At 47.1% G+C, this 22,146-nt stretch overlaps 1 protein-coding gene across 6 annotated transcripts in view; it reads right to left on the reverse strand.

Moving 5' to 3' along the window:
* Positions 1-22,146, reverse strand: part of Ankrd33b (ankyrin repeat domain 33B) — a 76,324-nt gene that overhangs the window by 20,479 nt on the left and 33,699 nt on the right. For 2 of the 6 annotated variants that reach the window (NM_027496.3, NM_001164441.1), the window contains exon 2: positions 13,129-13,258. The exons of 1 other annotated variant lie outside the window; for it this stretch is intronic. In NM_027496.3, the coding sequence (NP_081772.1) occupies positions 13,129-13,258 (130 nt within the window). 3 more of the 6 variants (NM_001357923.1, XM_006520155.4, NM_026153.3) reach the window with 3 other exon arrangements.

A 22,146-nucleotide genomic window follows, 5' to 3' on the forward strand; every position in this document is an offset into this window, starting at 1 on the left:
AGATGCTCAAATGTACTGACTCAGACGCTCCCCATCCTGGGGCCTCAGCTTCCCCCCACCCCCAGCTGCCTCATTACTCCCAAAATGAGCATGACAAGAAATGCCAGCAAAACAGTTGCCCTGGATAAAGTGTCCAAGGACAGGGTCCCCAGTTTAATCATAAATGAAAGCAATAAAGTCAAGACCTCAGCCTGTCCACAGAAGCATGAGTCAACTCTGCAGAGGCAGGGAGTCACCCAGCAGTAGCTAGCTGGCATGCATGTCTAAGCCTCTCATCTTACTCAGTCCGAGGGGTGGAGGGGGTGAGGGTGGCTCTTCTGTTGAGTGAGCATTGCTCTTACAAAGGCCCGGAGTTTAGTTCCTGGCACCTAAAGAGTTACAAGAGGCTCACAATCTCTTTTAACTCCTGTTCTATAGGGTCTAGTACCCTCTTGTGGCCTTGTCGGTACCCATAATCATGTACACAGATACACACACATGCATAATTAAAAATAGAAAGCATGTATTTCCAACAATAACCCTATGGGTCTGCCTTTACACGAACAGCCACGTGGGTTCACCTTCAGTCCTGTGCTCTCCGGCTACTGACACTCGTCCAGCTGTGACTGAACGGCCTCCCAACAGCTGTCCATCAATACTGTGGTGAACCAGATGCTTGTCCATTCTGTTCCTTGACACCGCCACAGTATGAACCGTTTCCCCCTCCCTCTTTTGCAGAACTGTCTTTCTATGAGACCTCTGGAAGCTCACCCTCTGACCCTCCATCTCTCTGCCTTTCTTGTTCCTGGGAAGCTGCTGCTCCTCAGCTGATGGGAAAACACTCTCCTCATCCCACATACTCTCCCTTCCGTGATCCCACATACTCTCCCTTCCGTGATCCCACATGCTCTCCCTTCCGTGATCCCACATGATCTCCCTTCCGTGATCCCACATGCTCCGTGTATTCAATTATTACCTCTAAATCTCCAATGCACCTGCATATACTTCTGTCTATTAGTCTCTCGTCTACGTGTCTACTGCGTATTTATCCTGGGTGTCCCGCATCAAACCCCAAGCATCTACCCCTCTGGCCTGTTCCTCTCCCCCAGTGCTTTTTAGGTGATGGATACCACCAGACATCTGTGCTCCATCCCAAGCCCTCCCCCATCTCCTGCATGTGCATAAGACTGCCAATCTCCAATGCCAGGAGCTATCTAGGAGAAGCTAAAAACTAGACGGTGATCTTCCTGAGATGGTTCTGCCATGGACTGTCAAAGTTAATGAGAGAATGGCTTCTCTAGGCAAGGCCAAGAAGAATTTCATTTTAAGAAAGATTCCTGCTATTAATATGCTTTTCCTATTGTTGTTGTTTTATATATATATTTATTACTAGGTATTAACCTACCCTTTTGAGCAGATATGTCTGCAGAATGATGAAGATGTACTGTCTTATAGATGATCCTGTAAGAATTCCTAAAATTATATTAGTAATTATTAAGCTCTTTCATAATAGGACTGCTATTAAGTCCTTTCTGATGTCAAAACTGCAATGAGAACTCTGCCAGTCTTCAAGTGTCAAGAATTAATTGCTTCTGAGATAACAAGCAGGCATCTCCAACTTAGAGCACATTCCAAGAGGTTGTAAAACCATTAACCAAAGGCCATAAAAAGGGAGATAATGATTTACTATAGGTGCAAGGACAAAAGATAAAATATTGATTGGGTTTATCTACACAAACTTCACTTATAACTTAGTCACAAAAATTATGGTCTTTAACTCTCCATGAACCTGGAGAGCTAATTACTCTTAATGGATATGCATGTAAACATCCTCTGTTTTAAACTTCTTATTCAATTTATGATTTGAATTTATGTTTGAACTTCTAGAGATTTTAACAACTAAGCCACCTCTCCCAGCAAAAATAATGTTACAAAAATAATGTGAGCTTTTGTAAAAAAAAAAAAAAGAATGCTTGAAAAAAAACATGTGATTTATTCTCCTAGAAAAGTTACAAAAGACTAGGAAAGATACTTTGGCAGGCATAACATTGGAAATCATAACACTGGAGAGAGAACATTGGGAGTAAGGCTTTGTCACATCAAGCTGGAGGGGAGAACAAGATTAGAAGGAGAATGCAGAGTGGAATAACTTAGAAATTATAAGGCAACATAAAAAAAATTAAGAGAGCACTAAGCAAAATATCTGTCCCCCAACCAGAGCCTTTGTCCTTCACCTGGTGACCTCACAGCTCTCCTTTGTATTATGGTTTGCTTTGAGGGTTTTTTCTTTTTTTAAGTTTTATTTATTTATTTTTATTTATATGAGTACACTGCACCTGTCTTCAGACACACCAGGAGAGTGCATCAGATCCCATTACAGATGGTTGTGAGCCACCATGTGGGTTGTGGTTGTGGTTGCTGGGAATTGAACTCAGGATCTCTGGAAGAGCAGTCAGTGCTCTTAACCGCTGAGTCATCATCTCTTCAGCCTGGGCAACCTTTTACACATACACTCACACACACACACTCACACATACAGTCACACACTCACATCCATACACACACTCACATGGCACATTGGGCAGACTCTTGCTCATGCCTCCACTCTTCACCCACCCATGCTCATTTGTCTCTGCTCTTCCCTAGACCAGTGACTCTCAACCTTCTCAATGCTGACCCTCATGTTGTGGTGACCTGAAACCATATCTTTATTTCATTGCTACTTCGTAACTTTAGTCTTGCTATTGCTACGTATCATAATATCTGATATACAGGATATTGATATGCTATCCCTGTGAAAGGCTCGTGTGACCCCCCCCAAAGGGGCCACGCCCCACAGGTTGAGAACTGCTGACTTAGACAGTTTTACTTCTCTTTGGTGTTGTGTATGTGTGGGTACATGATCATATAGTTGTATAGAATAAGGAAACACAAACAAACAAACGAAAAAACATAGAATATTTGTCTTTTTGGAAACTTTTGTCTCCATATGTATCCATTTTCCTGCAACTAATGTAACTTACTTCCTTCTTTATGGCTGAAAAAAAAATCTGTTATGTCCACATACCATATGTCCTCATACATTCCAGCTGCTGGGCACCTAGGTGTGTTCTATAACTTAGCTGTTATGGATAATGCCACCATAAACACTGCTATGTAAGTACCTTTGTGGCTACAGCTCCTCTATTAACCTATGGGCCCTGTATACACCCTACCGAGATCACCCAGCCTCCCTTCATCTGACTACCTGATGCACTATCCCTTCCAATATTCATCCTCTGGTTTTGGCATCAGCATTTGCACCCTGACCCGCAGTGTGCTAAGGTGAGCCAGAGCCCTCTAACTTGCCGCAGACTCCAGGCTCGGTGAATCCAGAGACGCTCCCTTAGCAGATCCTTAATAATAAACCATGATCCCATCGTTTAAAATTAAATGGCCACGAAGTAAGCAATCACCAACTCGTTCAACATTGTCACAAGCACAAGACCCTTACGGCTAAGGGTCTTCCTGTCACTAAAAACAGGGACAGATGAAAAAGGTCTTCCTTTATCTGTGCAAAGCTGAATTCGAAATGGAAACTGTGGGAAATATCTAATAATAAGAAAGGGGGGAGAAATGGAAACACAGCAGCGGTCCCAGCCTCTGGGTCTCAACCCTTCCCACAGGATCACACGGCAGATACCCTGCATATCAGATATTTCATTATGATTCATAGCAGTAGCAAAATTACTGTTATGAAGTAGCAACGAAAATAATTTTATGGTTTTGGGTCACTACAACATGAGGAACTATGTCAAAGGGTTCCAGCATTAGGAAGATGCTCAGTGTTAGAGGATTTGGTTTTCCAGGGTCTTGTCTGACTCAGTGTAGTTCTCCAAATCGGGCCAGTAGAGGGAGCTGTTGGCTTTGGAAATGCAGTACCCCAGTAGGCGTGCTGGGATACCCGGGGAATCCCTATTAGAAGAGGGGAAAAGCCAGAGTTGGGCAGCAAAGGTGGAGAAGAGGAGGGAAAGGGAAGAAAGAGGAGGGAAGGGGAGGAAGGGGAGGGAAGGAGAGGAAAGGGAGGGGAGGGAGAGCAGTGTCTGAGCCCGCTCTGCCTGACTGAGTTGCAGTTAGTGTGCTAGAGCTCTGTAGTTTAGTGGAAGAGCAGGCAGGGTTAGGAAACCAAAGGCTTGCCAAATTCTAATCTTTTCTTTAAAACAATAGAAGAGGGAAGGAGGAGAGGGAAGGAGGAGGGAGAGGAGAAAACAAGCCCTTCCTAAAACTCAAAGTAAAACAAGATCCTGATGATTGGAAGTAATAAAACTATTGTTTTAAAAATGAAGGGCTTGGCCTGGACTCACAAGTGCATGAACACAGACACACACCCTTTCTCTCTCTCTCTCTCTCTCTCTCTCTCTCTCTCTCTCTCACACACACACACACACACACACACACACACACACACACACACAGACACACACACACACACACACACACACACACACACACAGCATTTTAAAATAACAAAGGAAGCCTTTTTTAAATAGGACTGACGAGGTGACTGGATGGCTCAGAGTTAAGAGCATACTCCTCTCTCTCAGAGAACCTAAGTTCGGTTCCCAGCACCCACTGCCCTTACAGTGGGTCCCCACATCAAGGAGCTCACAGCAGCCATGACCCAATCTGTTTTACTTTCATTTCTATTCCTGTGATAAAATGCCCTGAAAAAGAGGCAGTTTAGGGGAGAAAGGGTTTATTCAGCTTAGAATTCCAGGTCACAGTCCATCACCGCGGGGAAACTGAGGCAGGAGTTCAACCAGCTACTCACATCACATCCACAGTCAGGAGCAGAGAGAATGGATACACACTTGCTACTCAGCTTACCTTTTCTAAACACCCAGAACCCAGACTTGGGAGTGGGGTAACAGTGCCACCCACAGTGGGCAGTGTCTTCCTATATCAATTAATGTAATCAAAACAACACCCCCCCCCAAGACATGCTCAAAGTCAGGATAATTTAGACCATCCTTCAGAGACTCTTAGGTGATTCTAGGTTGTGTAAAGTTGCCAATTAAATCTAGCCATTGCTCCAGCTCCACACTAGACATCTAGGTGAGAGACAGAAGTGAACCTAGATGCTGTGAGGGCCAGGCACAACTGCAAGAGTCTCACAGAAAATGTTCCTAGTCAAGTCAAGGGGGGAAAAGATTAAAACCACAACCTCAACAGCATTATCCTAGCCATTTATGGTGGTTCTAATAAGAATGGCCCCCATTGGCTCATATATTTGAATGCTGGACTCCAGTTAGTAGACCTGTTTGGGAAGGATTGGAGGTGTGGCCTATTGGAGGAGGCATGGCCAGGTTGGAGGAGGCATGGCAATGTTGGAGGAGGCATGGCCAGGTTGGAGGAGGCATGGCCAGGTTGGAGGAGGCATGGCCAGGTTGGAGGAGGCGTGGCCAGGTTGGAGGAGGCATGGCCAGGTTGGAGGAGGCGTGGCCAGGTTGGAGGAGGCGTGGCCATGTTGGAGGAGGCATGGCCATGTTGGAGGAGGCATGGCCAGGTTGGAGGAGGCATGGCCAGGTTGGAGGAGGCATGGCCATGTTGGAGGAGGCCTGTCACCAGGGACAGGCTTTAAGGTTGCAAAGGTCAGAGAATAAAGAATGCTGGTGTAAAGTCTGACATTGGGTGGCATGGTTGCCATGGCTACTTGGGGACCTGCTGAGTGCAGACTAGTAAAACAGTGTTAAAGGAGGGAAGGTGGTCTCTCTCACACAAGTTGTAGTGACTTTACTGCAAGCAGCAATTTCTAGACAATGGTTGAAATTAAGAAATCCAGCTGATATGAGGGCTGTGGCCTCCCTGGAAAACCAACCACCTCACTTTTCTGTTTTTCCACGTGAACTCACGGTGCCTTTGTGCCCCTCTAAAGCCATCTCATGGGGATCAGCAGTACTGCTGCTGGGGTAGCTCCTGAGGGGTTCCCCCATGACATCTGCCAGGAGAACTTGAGACCCAGAACCTCACAGTGGGTCCCCTGATGAGCACACTAGCTTCCCTGATACTTGGTGACAGGTTCAGACTGTTAGAACAGGAACGCCTAGCAGAGGGTCTGGCACTCGGTGCTTTAACCAGCTCTGTACTAAACAGTGGGTGGATTAAGCAGGGCAGGTTCTACAGATGCAGGAGCCAGTCTGTGAACGCAACTTGCCATGGGGCTAAGGTTGCTTCTGACATTTCCAAACAAACTAGGAAAAAAACTTCATCAGGCTGAGACAATTAAGACAAAAGAGGGGTGCCAGGGATGTCAGAAGTAGAGGGTTTGCTCATAGTAAGTACATGAGAGGCCCTGGGATTGTCCCCAAGCACCAAGGAAACGCTTTTCAATTTACATTTTAACAGATGTGCATACCTCCTCCCTATGCAATTTGCTGAGCTGGAAGCCTGGGCAGCCAGAAGCAGGTGGGAGCCTGGCTGGTGGGGGTGGGCAGTGGTGGGGGTAGATAGGGAATGGGCACAAACAATCCAGCCACATACAGGGTGGATGAGCAAACTGGCAAGCAGGGGGCAACAACAGAAGCCAGAGAAAGAGGAAAAAAAAAAAAACACCATTAGAACAAAACAAAAAGGAAAGAACAGAAAATAGGTTCTCTTTTTAAATCCAAGAAACCCTATGCAGACATCAGGCACTAATTACCGTTGCCTCGGCAGGGCTGTCTTAACAGACCTCCGGCCATATGTGGCCAAGAACAGCTGCCAATGTGGCCCAACCCAAAATTGTAGCTGAAATGAAAACGTTGAGGGTTTCCTTGTTGCTGCTTTGTGCGGTTTTGTTTGCTCTGTTGGTGTCTGGTTAGTTTGTTTCTGTTTTTCATAACTGAATGGGTCAGTATCAGGTCCCAGCCCTCCAAGGTGACAATGTGGACTCAGCTGAGGTTGCCCTCCAACCATGTAAACACTCAGCAGTCCTCAGAAACTGTGTAAAGTAGGTTTCTGTTTGCCAGAAGTCTTTTTTTTTTTCTCTCTCTCTCTCTCCCCTCCAACAGACAGTCCCCCAACCTCCAGAGAGGGCATCTAGTTCTCTATCAACTCCGGCTCTCTTCTCTCTGATCCTCTCTCAGTCCCTGAAATATAGCCATGGTAGAACCCCACCCCCACTCTCTATTTTACCTATAATAAAAAACCTTCCCCCTTAATTATGGAGTGGCTATTTCCATGGGGTTTTTGTTTGTTTTTGTTCATTTTTAGCTGCCCGCCTTGCACACATCCAGTCTCAAGTGTGAATGTGAACCCTGTAGACAATAGCTTCATGTTGCAATGTCAGAAGGTTGGACACGCCTTCTGGGAACCAGGAACCTTGGAAGAGGAGAAGTCTTTGTTCCCACTCACCCCTGACTCCTTGCTTGTTTCTTTCCAAACACTGGGTATCCATCCCACTTATCCAAGCAGCACACAAGGAAAGCAGCCAGGCCTTGTGTCGGGAGCCTTGCACGGTCAAATTCATCACCTTCCAGCTGCTCAACCCAGTCAGGGGCAGTGGATGTGACCATGCCGCCCCCAACCCTTTGATGTATGGCAGCCACCCTAGCCCAGTGACAAACTCAGGGCTGCCTGAAGCAAGCCCCCGTTCCCTGGGCCAGCAGGTACCAAGCACCCTAGGCAAAATGTCAGCTCAACTTCTGCCACGGACCCCACGCCATTAAAAGAAAAGAGTTGAGGCAGTGGGGAGCAGAGAGGAAAGAGTTCACAGCCCTAGGCTATGAGAAAGTCCCATTACAACCACTGACCCTGGGCTCCGAGCACAGCTCCAGAACCTCCGGCTCAGGGCCCAGGTCATCAGGAAATTAAACCAGTACAGGAAAAGTGTGCCCCTATATAAAGAGAAGAAGCGGTCTTCAAGTGGGCAGAAAGACACTGGAATGCCAAACAAAGAGGGCTGTTTAACAGAACCTCAGCAGTGTCCCCAGGATGTCACCTAAGGGTGTGCACGGCTGCAGCGTAAAAATCTGGACATTCCTATGACCACAGACCATAGGTCTCACTCAGGACAGCAAGAAGGTGGGGTGTGACACCCAACTGCAGTGTGTGATACTGATGTCACATGGTTTAAAGAGCAGCCAAACTATTAGGGATATAGCTGTTGCAGAGCCCTTGTCTATAAGGATGTGGTAGGTAGGGGGCGTGAGGACTTTTCATCTCAGTTTGGAGGTACATAATCTGTGTCTCTGTTATATTTCTTATGTGCAGCAGTGCTAGGTTGTTAGCTACACTCCTGTCTTAGGAGATGTATGCTGAAGCATGCAAGGGCCAGGGGGTGGGTGATTGACCTGCAACTGGTAGGATAGCTAATCCCTGCTGTCACCTTTACCAAACTTAGAATTAACTAGGAGACACACCTAGTTAATTTCTACCTGAAGTGGAAATTTCTGGTCTCTTTGGAGATTCAGTTGTGTCATGTGATATTTTTTTCTGGAAACTGTCTTATGAGAGGATGTTTGGCTGAAGTAGACACAAGAGAGGATGCTTTGCTGAGAACAGACATGTGGTGTTGTTCTGGAAGCTGCCTGGGAAAGGGGCATGTGCTGTTTTGCTGGACTGTACCCCCAGACCACAGAGCAGATAAACGCCCCTTCCGTACGTTGCTTTAGTCAAGTATTTTCTGACAGCCGTGAGAAGAACTAATATGGGCAGTCAGCACACACACACAGCAAACAAGCGAAGTCACCGCTGCCACCTGGTCTTCGCCACTTTCCTCTGAACTCGTCTGGACTTCTCACAATAAAGCTTTGGGGAGAAATCCTTTGCCAGCACTGAAGCTGTAATCAAAGCCGTGGGGACTGAATAATAATGAAGCTACTCGGGGACCGTGAGGCATTTTCCAGCTCGGAAGACAGGGCTGTGGATGGAAGGGCCGCTCCACCCCACAGGTGAGAATAAATGCTGGAGGGCTGAGAACAAACAGACAGATGGGATTCTAGGAGCAGCTGGAAACTGTTTCCTGAAGTAAACACACACCCGGAGAGGGGCCCAAACAAGCACACAGGGAACCTGAGATGTGACAGCTAGCTTCTGAGGATTTTTAAAGATTTATTTATCACTTTCATTTTATGTGTATAATAAGTGTTTTGACTCTCTCTCTCTCTCTCTCTCCTCTCTCTCTCTCTCTCTCTCTCTCTCTCTCTCTCTCTCTCTGTGTGTGTGTGTGTGTGTATGTACTGTATGCATGCCTGGCGCCTACAGAGGCCAGAAGGGGGCGCCAGATGAACTGTAGTAAGGACAGTTACACATGCCATGCAGGTGCATGTCTTTGCTTCTGATGTCAAGCATGAAGTATAGGTGACACTTTCAGGTATCAACAAAATGCAAACAGCAGGTGGGACTCCAATAACTCCCTCCAATTCCAGGGAGGGAAGAAAGCAGAGAGAAGGGAGAGAGGAAAGGAGGGGTGAAGAGGGAGGGGAGAGCAAGGGGGAGGAGGATGGGGGCACCCAGTATGAGTATACTCAGTCAAGTTGTGGTTCCGATGCTTATAGAAACCAGAGGCATTTCAAATAGACCACAGTCCAGAAGGCACCCCATGGGCATCAAGCACTAACTAATGTGGCAACTCGATCAGAAAAGAGATCTCTCCTCCACATTCTACCACTCTTCACGATCTTGCCCATGTCCGTGGCCCTCAGTTGTGCTAATCCCATGAATGTTTCTGGTTCTGTGCCCTTCACTCGCCACTGGGACCTCCTCGCTGATATCACCCAGCATTTCGAACACAAACGATGCTTCTGCAACCCCCTGCTTCTTAATTTTTAACTCTTCACATCTGTACTGTTCCCTGACCAGACACCCAAAAGTCTAATCTCCTACCTCATTCCTCACTGACAGCGACACCTCTGACAGCCGTCTTCCTGGCACACAGCTCTCAGCCCTTCCTCTGTCCCCTCCCTACATTATGTCACCTGGAACCGCCCTGCAGGACATTGACTGGCCCAGCCCCTACCTTCATCATAGAACTCTCTTCTCTTCTAGATAGTGACTCTCTAACACCACACAAGGTACACCATCCCCTTGTCTCCATTCCAGAGACCCATCCCTGCAGCTCCATCCAAGCCCCAGGCTTTGAGACACATTAGCTAAGAAACCTGCCTCTGGCTTCTCTGCCCAGAGTTCTGAGCCCAAGCCCTGGGCCCACGCCAGGTGAAATGTTCCCACTGCATATCCACAGGACACCCGTCCCTCCCCTAATGCCTGAACAAGTAGTGCTAGGTCCTGTGTCTAGTTCTCTGTCCTGGGAGCTGGAGAAAGACTCAAGGCAGGGTGAGGCCTCACTTCCAACCCCCTGATTCCCAACAGTTCTAGGACCATAGGATATCCTGTATGATGGCTGTGGTTGCCAAACACCTACCACTGCTGTGATGGATAGGTGTTGGATAGTTTTAATCACCACCTTGACATGTTCTATAGCTGCCCAGGGCAGAAGTCACAACGAGGGATAGTGTAGATCAGGCCTGTGGGCAAGTCTGTGGGGGATGGTTTTGATTATGCAATTGATATAGGAAGACCCAGTCCACTGTAGATGGTACTATTCTCTGAATAGTGGGTCCCAGATTGAATAGAGTAGATAAACAGAGCTGAATAGCAAGCAGGCAGGCATCGTTCAATCTGCTCTTGACTGTGGCTATGACAGGAATAACCAGTTTAAGTTCTGGTGCCCTTGACTTCCTTGCTATGATGGATGTAACCTGGAACTGTGAATTAAAGTAAGGCCTTTCTCCTTGAAGCTGACCCTTTTTGTGTGTGTGTGTGGTGGGGCATTTCATCACAGCAACAGAAATTAAGCTATGACAGAGGTGCTGTCACACACCCGCTGCCGGTGGTTGAGATCTGGGCTTCCAAAATCTGGGATCCTCCAATAGAATAAAACCCCCACTCTAGAAATGGGGGAGGGAAGGGCCGTGTGCTGACACAGTGACTTTGGGAAATTCCAGCAAGAACATCTGGACTGGCCTGTGGGGTGCACAGACTACTCCCGCTAAGGAAGTTGACATAGTTAGATGCCAGTGTGTCTCCTCCCTTGTGTCACCTGATGAGATCCATACAGAGAGCCCTTGACATGGAACCTAGAAAGCAAGAGAGACAGTAGAGTTCTCTTCTCTTTGGGGCAGCTACAGAGGCTTCTACCAGTATCACCACACTTGGGCACTTTGGCTTCAGAGCCTTGAGCCCAGTTCCCACTTGTGTGGGAGAGTCTTAACTTGACATAGCTAAAGTCATCAGAGAGGAGAGAGCCCCAATTAAGAAAATGCTCCCGTGAGACCAGCTGCAGGCAAACCTGGGCGGGGGTGGGGGGGGGACATTTTTTATTAGTGATTGATGGGGGAGGGCCCAGCCCATTGTGGGTGGTGCCATCCCTGGGGTGACAGTACAGGGTTTTATAAGAAAGCAGGCTGAGCAAGCCAGTAAGCAGCACCCCTCCATAGCCTCTGTATCAGCTCCTATCTTCAGGTTCCTGCCCTGTTTGAGTTCCTGTTCTGGCTTCCTTCAATGATGAACAGTGATGTGCAAGCATGAGCCAAATAAGCCTTTTGCTCCCCACGTTGTTTTGGTCATGGTGTTTCATTACAGCCATAGAAACCCTAACCGAGACACCACCCAAGCTGTCCCACAGTCCTTCAGGACACAAAGGCCTCTTCTTCCTGACACAGCCATGGGCTACGTACAAGTTACTTGTGCTAAGAACCTGACTGATGACCTAGACTGTCATCCTTGGTGTCTTTGAGAACAGGTTCCAGTACCCTTGTAGATACCAAAACCCTGAGGTTCTCGAGTATCTTATATAAAATGATGGAGTAGGGGCTGGAGAGGTGGCTCAGAGGTTAAGAGCACTCACTGCTCTTCCAAAGGACCATGAATTGTTTCGAGCATCTACCTGGTGGCTCAACCATCAAGTAACTGCAGCTCCAAAGGATCCAGCGCCCTCTTCTGGCCTCCCTTGGCATGGCATGTGTGTGGTGCACAGGCGCACACTAGGCAAAACATACATACACAAAAAGTAAAATAATTTTTAATTTTGTAAAATGGTGTGGTATTGGTATATAACCTACACACATTGTATTGTGTGGTTAATCCATCCCTAGATTATGTACAGTAATTAATGCAGTGTAGATATATCAAATACTTATTATACTGTATTTTAAGCAAATAATGGTGAGTGAAAATGTCTGTATGTGCTTTAGTGCTGACACACCTGTCATCTGAATGGTTTTATTGCTGTTGTTGTTTTATTTTGTTTTACTCAAGATCAAGTCTGGGGCCTTATCCTTGGCTAGCAAGCGACTTACCACTGAGCTATCTATAGGCCCTATTCCAGATCCGATTACAACTGTTTATTTTTTTTTTTTTAATCCATGTTGAATCTGCAAATGGGGAATCTCAGGATACAACGGGCTTACTGATGTATAAAAGCTAAGAATGTAGGGAATGGTCAGTTACACAACCGTTTGGAAAAGTGTAAGCATTTATGTTAAAGTGATTGAATGAAATGCTTGTTTCAAATGCACTCAGCCTGCAGCCTCCTAAGCTACATCACAGCACTCTGAATGGACCACAAATCCCTGGGCACCCCCATGCCCTTGGTAATGGTGGCATATATATTCACTCCCAGAGATGACCTGACATGTACTTGAATCCACTTTCACAGGACTCTTACTAATTTAGTCTCGCTCTGTTACACGAATTCTCTGAAGCTCGCGGAGAGCTGTCCCTGGCGTTTCTTTATAGGTAAAAAGCAAGGTCACCTTCTCAGTGGATCTAATTACATAACTGTCAGTAAAGCACGAGACTGTGGCTCCAGGCCACCAGTACCACGCCGCCCAGTCTCCAGGGTTGTCAGTGCTCTGAGAGGCAGGCAAGCCTGCCTTCCGGAGGTGGCTCTACGGTGAAGACTCTAGCTGGTGGCAGCTCCATTCTGAATCCTTCCTGATTCGGTGGCTAAGTGTGCTGTTCCAAGAGCACACAGAGAGATGCGCGCTCCCTCCTGCATGCCAGTCAGCCCCTTCCCAGCGCAGCTCTAGGCGAATCCATTTCCAGATCTGTGGGATGCATCCAGGAGTCACCGGAGCCCATACGGCCCAGCAGCAGAGCCCTGGAGGGAGAATAAAGGCCAGCTCTTACCTGCCTGTGCAGCAGTGATCAGGGCTGTGTTCCCTTCGCTGTCCTGCCAGTTGACGTCAACGTGGGGACACTCTGCTAAGGCCACCACGGTATCCACAAAGCCATGGTAGCACGCAACAATAAGGCCAGTCTAGAAATGAAGAGGGGAAGTGGGTCAGAGGCACACAGCCCAAGCGTTATCAGTGAGCTCTGAGGACCCTGAGGGGAACAGCTGTCTTCCAGGAGGCTGGACCAGAGGCAACAGGGACTGTGATGGTTTGTATATGCTCAGCCCAGGGAGTGGCACTATTAGAAGGTGTGGCCCTGTTGGAGTAGGTGTGGCCTTGTTGGAATAGTAGGTGTGGCTTGTTGTTAGAAGCCAGTATTCCACTAGCAGCCTTCAGATGAAGATGTAGAACTCTCAGCTCCTGCTGCACCATGCCTGGCTGGATGCTGCCATGCTTCCTGCCTTGATGATAATGGACTGACTGAACCTCTGAACCTGTAAGCCAGCTCCAACTAAATGTAGTCCTTATAAGAGTTGCCTTGGTCATGGTGTGTGTTTACATCAGTGAAACCTTAACTAAGACAGGGACCCCAGGGCCCCAGTTTTCAACCTGTTCAATTCTTAGGCCAATCATTTATTTATCTGCCAATGATCAGAGTCCATCTCATGAGGCACAATGTGTAAGGATATCAACATGCATGCATGTGCGCGCGCGTGCGCGCGCGTACACACACACACACACACACACACAGAGCCAGTATCATGTGTAGCATTTGACAGTGTGGAGCAAGACAGGATGTGAATGAATGACAGCAGATAGGGTTACAGCCGACTCACAGGGAGTATTTGGACCCAGATTTGAAGGAGGCAAAAAAAAAAAAAAAAACCACAAGCCAGGGGAACGAGGATGGGGAACAACGCAGGCAGAAAAACAGCAGAAGCAAAGCCAGATCTGGACTTGTCCATCAGGGGATTCCCAGGGGGCCCAGAGACTGGGTCAGAGTGAACTGAGAGAGTGGTACCCAAGCCCACAGGGCCATGAAGCACCCAGAGCACTTTGAACAGTTGGTGAGGCAGAGAGTGGTTCCAGAGACACATGTGCTGTGGAAGCTGAGCAGGTGACAGTGACTCAGGGTGGAGCCTTGGGTAGGAGATATGTTTGGATTCTGGTATCTCATAAAGGAATGGACCTGGGGTGTGTGAGAAAAACAGAAGAACCAAGAAGACCCCAAAGCCGTACCCTAAGCAACTGAGTAGGTATGTCCACCATCAGATGAGGAGGTGGCTTTGGGCAGAGCAAGGATTTTAGGAACCAGCCATGCAGATCAGAGAACACTGCTACTGAGAGGAGAGTGCTCTATGGCAGCAGGGAGAGGTCCATGCAGAGAGATGGTCAATTTTGGAGATTACTAATCAAATATCTGCCAAATTATCAAAAGCATACAAGCTGGGTGGTGGTAGCACATTATCTTTAATCTCTGCACTCCAGAGGCATCGGGTGGTGGATCTCTGACATTGTAGACACAAGCCTGGTCTACAGAGCAAGTTCCAGGGCAGCCAGGGCTATACAGAGAAGCCCTGTCTCGGAAAAACAAAAACAAACAGAAAACAACAACAACAAAAGAATGCATAATAATAAGAACTTTCTCCATTGCCAGTAGGAATGTAAACTAGTACAGCCACTATGAACATGGTGCAGAAGTTCCTCACAGAAACAAAAAAACAGAGACACCATCTGGCCCAGCTGTACTGAGTACATGCCCAAAGGACTCAAAGTCAGGACAGGACTCCCTCCCAGAGTGCTCTCCTTCCCAGAGTAATTTATCACCCAGAGTGCTGTGCCTCCAAGCTGCAGGACAATGTCTCCCTGATGCTTGAAGCTAATGCAAGGCCATAATTAACCTGGGAAAGATGAGGTGTGCCTCCGTGCTTGCTCTCTTCTAGGGCTGTGGCAGTGACCACCATGGTACAGGAGAGGGCCCACCTCTGAATGGCTTTGATCACTTCGTCACAGGAGAAAATTGGACAAGAGTTTTAGTGCGGATGCTTGCAGCCTCCAGAATTTGTCCTTTCAAGTCCACTTAGCACAGTTATTCTCCAGGGAATTCATGTACCTGGTCACCCCTGCGCATTCCCATAAGAGTAAGCTGTCCCCCAAGCCCCCTCCCACCCAGCCCCACCCTAGCTTCTAAGGCAATCACCTCCTCACCCAGATGAGTTCCAGAAAAGTCATGTGACCTAAGAGGCCCAGTGAGAAACAAGAGAGGTTGAGAAGCTGCGGCACGAACATTGCTTTTGGCTCTGGCTAGTGGTGGGGTCATTAGGAGAGCCAGGGTCTAAGCAGCCATTGTGACCTATGGAGGAGAACGGCTGTTGCTGAAGCCTGAGGAGGCACCTTCCACCAAAAAAGGTGAAGACACAGAGACCAGGATGTGTGAGCAGCTGCATCCAGCCCCACCCGCTTCCAGCCCCACCCGAATTTTGGGACTCAGTGATACTCTCTTGTGTGTCTGAGAAATTACAAAACTAGTAGATCAAATCAGAAATAGAAGAGAGTAGGAATTCCATGCTGCCTATTGGGAATGCAGACGCGAAACATCCAGACAAGACATCCTAACACACACACACACACACACACACACACCACAATTTTGAGAAATGTATTAATTAAGTAGATGACTCAAAGAACAAACATGAGATCCAAGGCAAGGAGTCACCTCTTTGACCCCAGAGGCTTTACCTGGAGGGTCTGGTGCTATAGACAGACTGCCTGTGTCCTCCTGTGTCCTTGTCACCCATGGACTCTTGACCAACAGAGCGCTGGCATTAGGATGTGGGACCTTTGAGAGGTGACATATTATGAGGCTGGAACTATCATGAATGAGATTAGTGCCTACAGAATAGGCACCTCAGACAGCTCTCCAGGTTCTTTCTCAGCATTCAAAGACAGAGACCCGAAGAGGCCCCTCATTAGAACCTAGCCTTGCTGGAACCCTGACCTCTGGCTACAAAACTGCAAGAAATAAATTCTCATTGTTCATAAACCACACTGTCCACGGGGTTTTGTTACAGCAACCTCAGCTGGCCAAAACACTTATTATAGCCAAGACCCAGGGTTACCTTCTCTGACACGCACGCTTAAGGAGATGTTAATGGTCAGCTAATATGGGCTCTCGAGAGCAAGGTTTGGTGAGTAAGCCTCTTTCAGCACAGCTGGTGCATGCTCTGCTACACAGAGGGTACAAGCTTAAGTTCAGAGTACTCCCACAGGGGACCAGCACAACCAGATCTCCAATACAAGTATCACTTACGAGTTGGGCATGGTGGCATACAGCTGTAATCTCAACACTCAGGGGGCGGAGGTAGCGGGATCTCAAACACAAAGCCAGCTTGAGCTACAGGGCAAAAATGACTCAAAAGTACAGAAAAAAAATGAGCTTCCATATGGTACCTTTCCCGTTGTCATAATTAATCGCCCTGTCAAAAGAGTACTTGTTAAAGTTTGGTCTTTTGCTATGTATTATAATGCTAAAATACTGGCCCCTAAGAAATGGTTACCATGGGGACAAGAGAATCCTCATGGACACCAAGTGGTGCTATGTGACCTTGCTCCTTAATTTAGAACTATTGGCTGGATAAAGATGCTGACAGCCTATAGCTGGGCAGCAGAGAAGTTGGTGGGGTTTCAGTCCCAGGGCTTGGAGGACCACAAGAGAGAGAAGAGTGAGAGTGGAGGGAGGAGAAGACACCATGGGGCAAAGGATCCTGAGAACTGGCCATGAGAGATAGCCAGTTGTTCTAACAGTGGCCTAGACAGAACATAGCAAGTCATATCTTGGGGTTATTGATAGAGAAGTAGATACTAATACTTAGAGGGTAGATATCTGTCCAGCTCTGCTGCTTTAAAGGCTAATTATAAATATAAAAGTTCTGTGTCTTTTACCTGAGAACTGAATGGTCTAAGGTGGGGGTAGAAACCACTGACTTATTACTACTGCAACAGAGACTAGATCATGTGCCCACATGTTTCGAAGGAATGATATGGGTTGTTCTAAACTGACGTCCACAAGACAGCACAATCAACTCCATAAAGACTACCTGATACCCTCCAGTTAGTGGGGGTTTTTGAAGCAGATCATCCATATATAAGGTAAAACTTTTTTGCAGTTCTTGAATTTTAAGGAGCAAGAGCCCAGGACACTGCACCAACTTCTCCGTTCTCCTAGCTCAACTGTCAGCTCACGGTTGCACAAACAGACAGAGTGCTCTCAGCTCATTGTGGGAACACCCAAACTCCTCCTGAACATCGCTGGGTGAACACATTGCTCTAACAATTGACTGAACACACCATAACGTCCTCCTTGTGTGATTACATGCATGCACGCACATGCATGCATACAGTTTTTCTTATATCCACAAAAGCCCCTCTGAAAGCAACTCTTAGAATTGTCACTTCACAGTCACTGAACAAAACCCTTTCTGTTCCCCTCTTAGCAGTGTATAGACCCTGCCAAAGCCTGGGGGCCTAAGGCGTGCTGCACTTGGGTCCTAATGCTCTTGGGAGACATCCATGCAGCATGTGTGGATTTAAGAACAGATAGAGACTGAGAACGCACACACAGCCCAACCGCTCTTGAGAAAAGCCCTAAGCAGTAGCTGCAGTTGCCACCCTGACAGGACCCTCCTCCTGTAAATACTCCCGTTCCACAGGAGGTTGTATGACTCTTGGGGTCCCTAGGTCTTCACCCAGCCCTTCTCCTGGGACCAGTGTCACTGCAATCCTACTACTGAGGGGTCTGTCCCACCCACCACCTGAGGAAGAGTTCAGAACAGGAACCAGGCTTCAGACGATGGCACCCTGATGGTGTGAGCAAGATGTTTGGTCAGAAATGAAGACTGTGTGAGAGAAAAAGAGATGACTAAAGCTGGGGGTTCTGGAGACAGCAGGAGACAGGAAGCAGTGTCGCTCGCTCGCTCCCTTGCTCATTCACCCCCCCCCACCCCACCCCCCTGGCTTTGGTGACTATGCAAAATCAAGTCCCCTATCTTCTTGGGGACTAGTCCAAATGACCAGCATATCCACATTTAAAATTCTAGTCCACGTTCCAGAATGAACGGGGGAGTTGCTCCTGAGCGTCTCAGTTGCCAGCGGAGGAGCTACTGGTAACTGAAGGCTGAAGGGGGAGATTCAGCTTTCTCCAAGGCTGTGGGCCTTCGTGGGCTGCCTATGCCCTGCAGATGGCCCGACATCTATACACATGAGGCAGCTCAGGGGGTTATGTGAAAGAAAAGAACAGGAAGTTGGGATGGGTGTAAAGTAGGCAAGGTGGGAGGAACTACAGAGGTGGATACCATAATATACATCGTAAACATGTCTGAAATTCTCAAAGAATAAAAAGTAGTTTTTTTAAAAAATCCTCTTTAACTAGTTTAAATCCTGTCTTGGCTGAAGCGATGCGGGGGTTCCCACGTTATTGTGATCTTAGTTTGCAATGCCCCAATTTAGAGTAAGATTGACCATCTTCGCTGTCCATCAGCCATCTACATTTCTGCTCTAATAAGCAGCGTGTTTATATCCTTCCGGCTTCTTCGCCTTTTCCTCGTTGATCAGACTAAGTTCTTTATGTATTCAAAGTCAGCACTGTCCAAGAGATATAGAATGGGTGTCATCAATGAATGTCGTATAAAATGTTCTGATGGCCCTATTAATAAAAGCAATTATCCTAACAGTGTCTTTTATTTAACCCAACATATCCGAAATATTTCCATTTCAGCAGCAATTAGCTCGGAAGGAAGGGAGATACCTACCTTCCTTGCTTCCTACTTACTTTCAATTTTGCCATCAAAGTTTTCATTTTGATGCAATAAAATAGTTAGTGCTTTCCATTATGGTAATGCCTTTTGTGACTTCAGAAATCCTGCCTGGGCTGGAGACATGGATCAGGGAGTAAAGGCACTTGCCAGGAAACCCTGACGACCTGAGTTTGATCTCCAGAACCCACGCACGGGTGGAAGGAGAGAACTGACTCCACAAAGTTGTCCCCTGACCGCCACATATGTGCCATGTGATTCATGCACCATACACACACATGTGTGCACGAACGCACGCACACACACACACACACACACACACATGCTTGCAACAATAATTTTTTTCAACACAAAAATGAGAAACCCCTTCTGGTTGAGCATGGTCTTATATTGCTCTCATTCTAGTACTCAAATTGGGTACACAGGAGGATCAGGAGTTCAAGGCCAGCCTCAGTTACATGAGAACTTAACAAAAAATAAAATTAGAACACCTCAGGGCTGGAGATATGGCTCAGCAGTGAAGAGCATTGGCTGCTCTTCCACAGGTCCTGAGTTCAATTCCCAGCAGCCACATGGTGGCTCACAGCCATCTGTAATGGGATCAGATGCTTTCTTCTGGCATGCAGATGTACATGCAGGCAGAGCACTCATACATTTAAAAGAAAAAAAGACTTAAACAAATCACCGCCTTTCTATTAAAGTACCAGAGATACTCATATTTAACCTGGGAAGTTTCAGGGTTTCCTATTTCATTGTTAGGTGCCTTAGTTTCTATAGGTGATAGATACTTTATAGAGGTCTAATTTTTCCATTACCACAAGTTGTGAACAAAGTCTATCTCCCCTGCTCAGTAACACTGCACTCAGGCATATCAGTGTGCCCTTTGGGGCTTGGTCCCTCCCATCAACCACCAAGCTCTCCTGGTCCCTGAACGATCCTAACTTCACACTGTGGCGTTGAATCTCCTGGCTCTTACACTACTTCAGAATTGCTAAGGTTTGACTGGGTTGGAAAGTTAATGTCCAAAGTGGTGGTGCCGAGTGAGTCACCCTCACGTGTGGATTAGTGCTAGTTATATAAAGAGCCTCAGACAGCAAACTCAGTTCTTGCTTGCTCAAGCATGTAGGCTCTTTAACACTTCTTCATTCTGCCACAGAGTAACACAGCAAGAAAGGCTCTGCTGGACACAGCTCCTTGATCTAGAGGATCAAGGCTTCCTGGCTTCCCAAAGCCAATCACACTTCCATTGATTATATGATACTCAATGTACACTAAGTTTATTACAGACAGACTAAGACAGTAACCAGGTTTAGGATTTTGTTTTTTGTTTTTTAAATCAAATCACATTAGGAGTAGAAAGAGTAAATTTTACCAAGCACCAGGCTGTAGGCCCTGAGAGGACAGCCCACACTGCCAGCAATAGGAATCTCTGCATTTCTTAGGGAAGGACAAAGGAAGCCACTGTTCAGAGTCACTGACTTAATACTGACACTCTATAAACAAGAGGAATCCACTGAACCTAGCAGCAAAGCAAGTAGCTGGAAGCAAAAAACACTGCCCAGTGTTTCTCTCTGACCCAAGTAACACTCAATATTCTCAGAAGTATCTCAAAGTTACAGGAGATACCACAATATACCAAAGATATCCAGGATACCAGCTACTTCATGAGGACATTCATGAGGCAAGACACAGACACAACTGGAGTGCCTCAAGAGAGAGGCCCCATGTGACCCAAGCAACAGAGTCTGAGAGACAGGGCCACTCAAGCCCGCTGGAGCCCAGATGATGCCACCATGAGCCATGAATGACAAACATGGAGTTTCATATTCGAGGTCTTGCTAAGCTTCTGCCCCACCCCCCTTCTGGAACAGGAATGCTTACTCTGTACCTCTGTATCCTGGAAGTGTGTGTATCAGTCACTTCTCTTTTCACTGTAACTAAATACCTGACAATAATCCACCTCAGAGGAAAGCTTTGTTTCCCCCTGTCAGTTGAGTAAGGGGTACAATCAGCTCTGGTGGGGGAGCCCTGACGTCAGCAGGAGACAGCTTCTCACATTGTACCTTCAGTCCGAAAGCAGAAAGAAGACAGGAAGTAGAGCCAAGCTCTAAAACCTCAAAGCCTGGGCCCCAGAAACCCACTTCTTCCAGTGAGGTTATACCTCAAAGTACTACAGCCGGAGACCACGAGCCAAAACAAAGAGCCCACAAACCAGGCACCGCACATCTTTCCACCTTTCACTCCAGCATGCAGGAGACAGAGGCAGGCAGATGTGAGTCCCAGGTTAGCCTGGTCTTCATAGTGAGTCCCAGGCCAGCCAGGGCTACATAGTGAGACTCTATCTCAAACAAAAAGACTATGGTAGCAGTTTTCAACCTATGGGTCATGACCTCTTTGGGCATGGAAGTGGGAGGGTGGAGGAAGGTTGGGGGGGGGGCAGTATCAAATGACTCTTTCACCGGAATTGCCTAAAACCATAGAAAAACAGATATTTACATTACGATTCATAACTGTAGCAAAATTGCCGTTATGAAATAGCAATGAAAATAATTTTATGGTTGGGGGGTATCCGCACAACGTGCGAAACTGTAATTTAAGGGTGGCAGAGTTAGGAAGGTTGGGAACTTATGGAGGCCTATGGAGATATTTCACACTGAAAACATAGCAGTATCTAACTCGCTCTTGATGCTCATAGAGCTGACAGCTAAGAGACTATTTTGAGTCTTTGGGATGACTTTGAACTTTGAGTTTTGTAACAAGTTAGGACGCTAAGACTGTGGGGACTCTAGAGATGGACTAATGCCTGCTGTATTGGGATCCACTTACGAATCTGGAGCCCTGGGCTTGATGGTTACAACTTGAGGTGATACATTTGGGTGTCAAGTTGACCAGAGGTAAGCTTGGAATGATGAACCTTACCGGCAACCTGGTTGGATTAAGAGATGACTAGGGTAGCGGTTCTCAACCTTCCCAATGCTGCTACCCTTTAACACAGTTCCTCATGTTGTGGTGACCCCCAACCATAAAATTATTTCTGTTGGTTCTTCATACTTGTAATGTGCCACTGTTATGAATCATAATATAAATATCTGTGTTTTCCAATGGTCTTAGGAGACCCCTGTGAAAGAGTCCTTCAATCCCCCAAAGGAATAGTGACCCACAGGTTGAGACACACTGGCCGAGGGCATTACTAGCATCTACCTCGGGGCTTTGTACGTCAA

This window comes from Mus musculus, chromosome 15 (genome assembly GCF_000001635.26).
Source record: "Mus musculus strain C57BL/6J chromosome 15, GRCm38.p6 C57BL/6J".
Classification (NCBI taxonomy): Eukaryota; Metazoa; Chordata; class Mammalia; order Rodentia; family Muridae; genus Mus; species Mus musculus.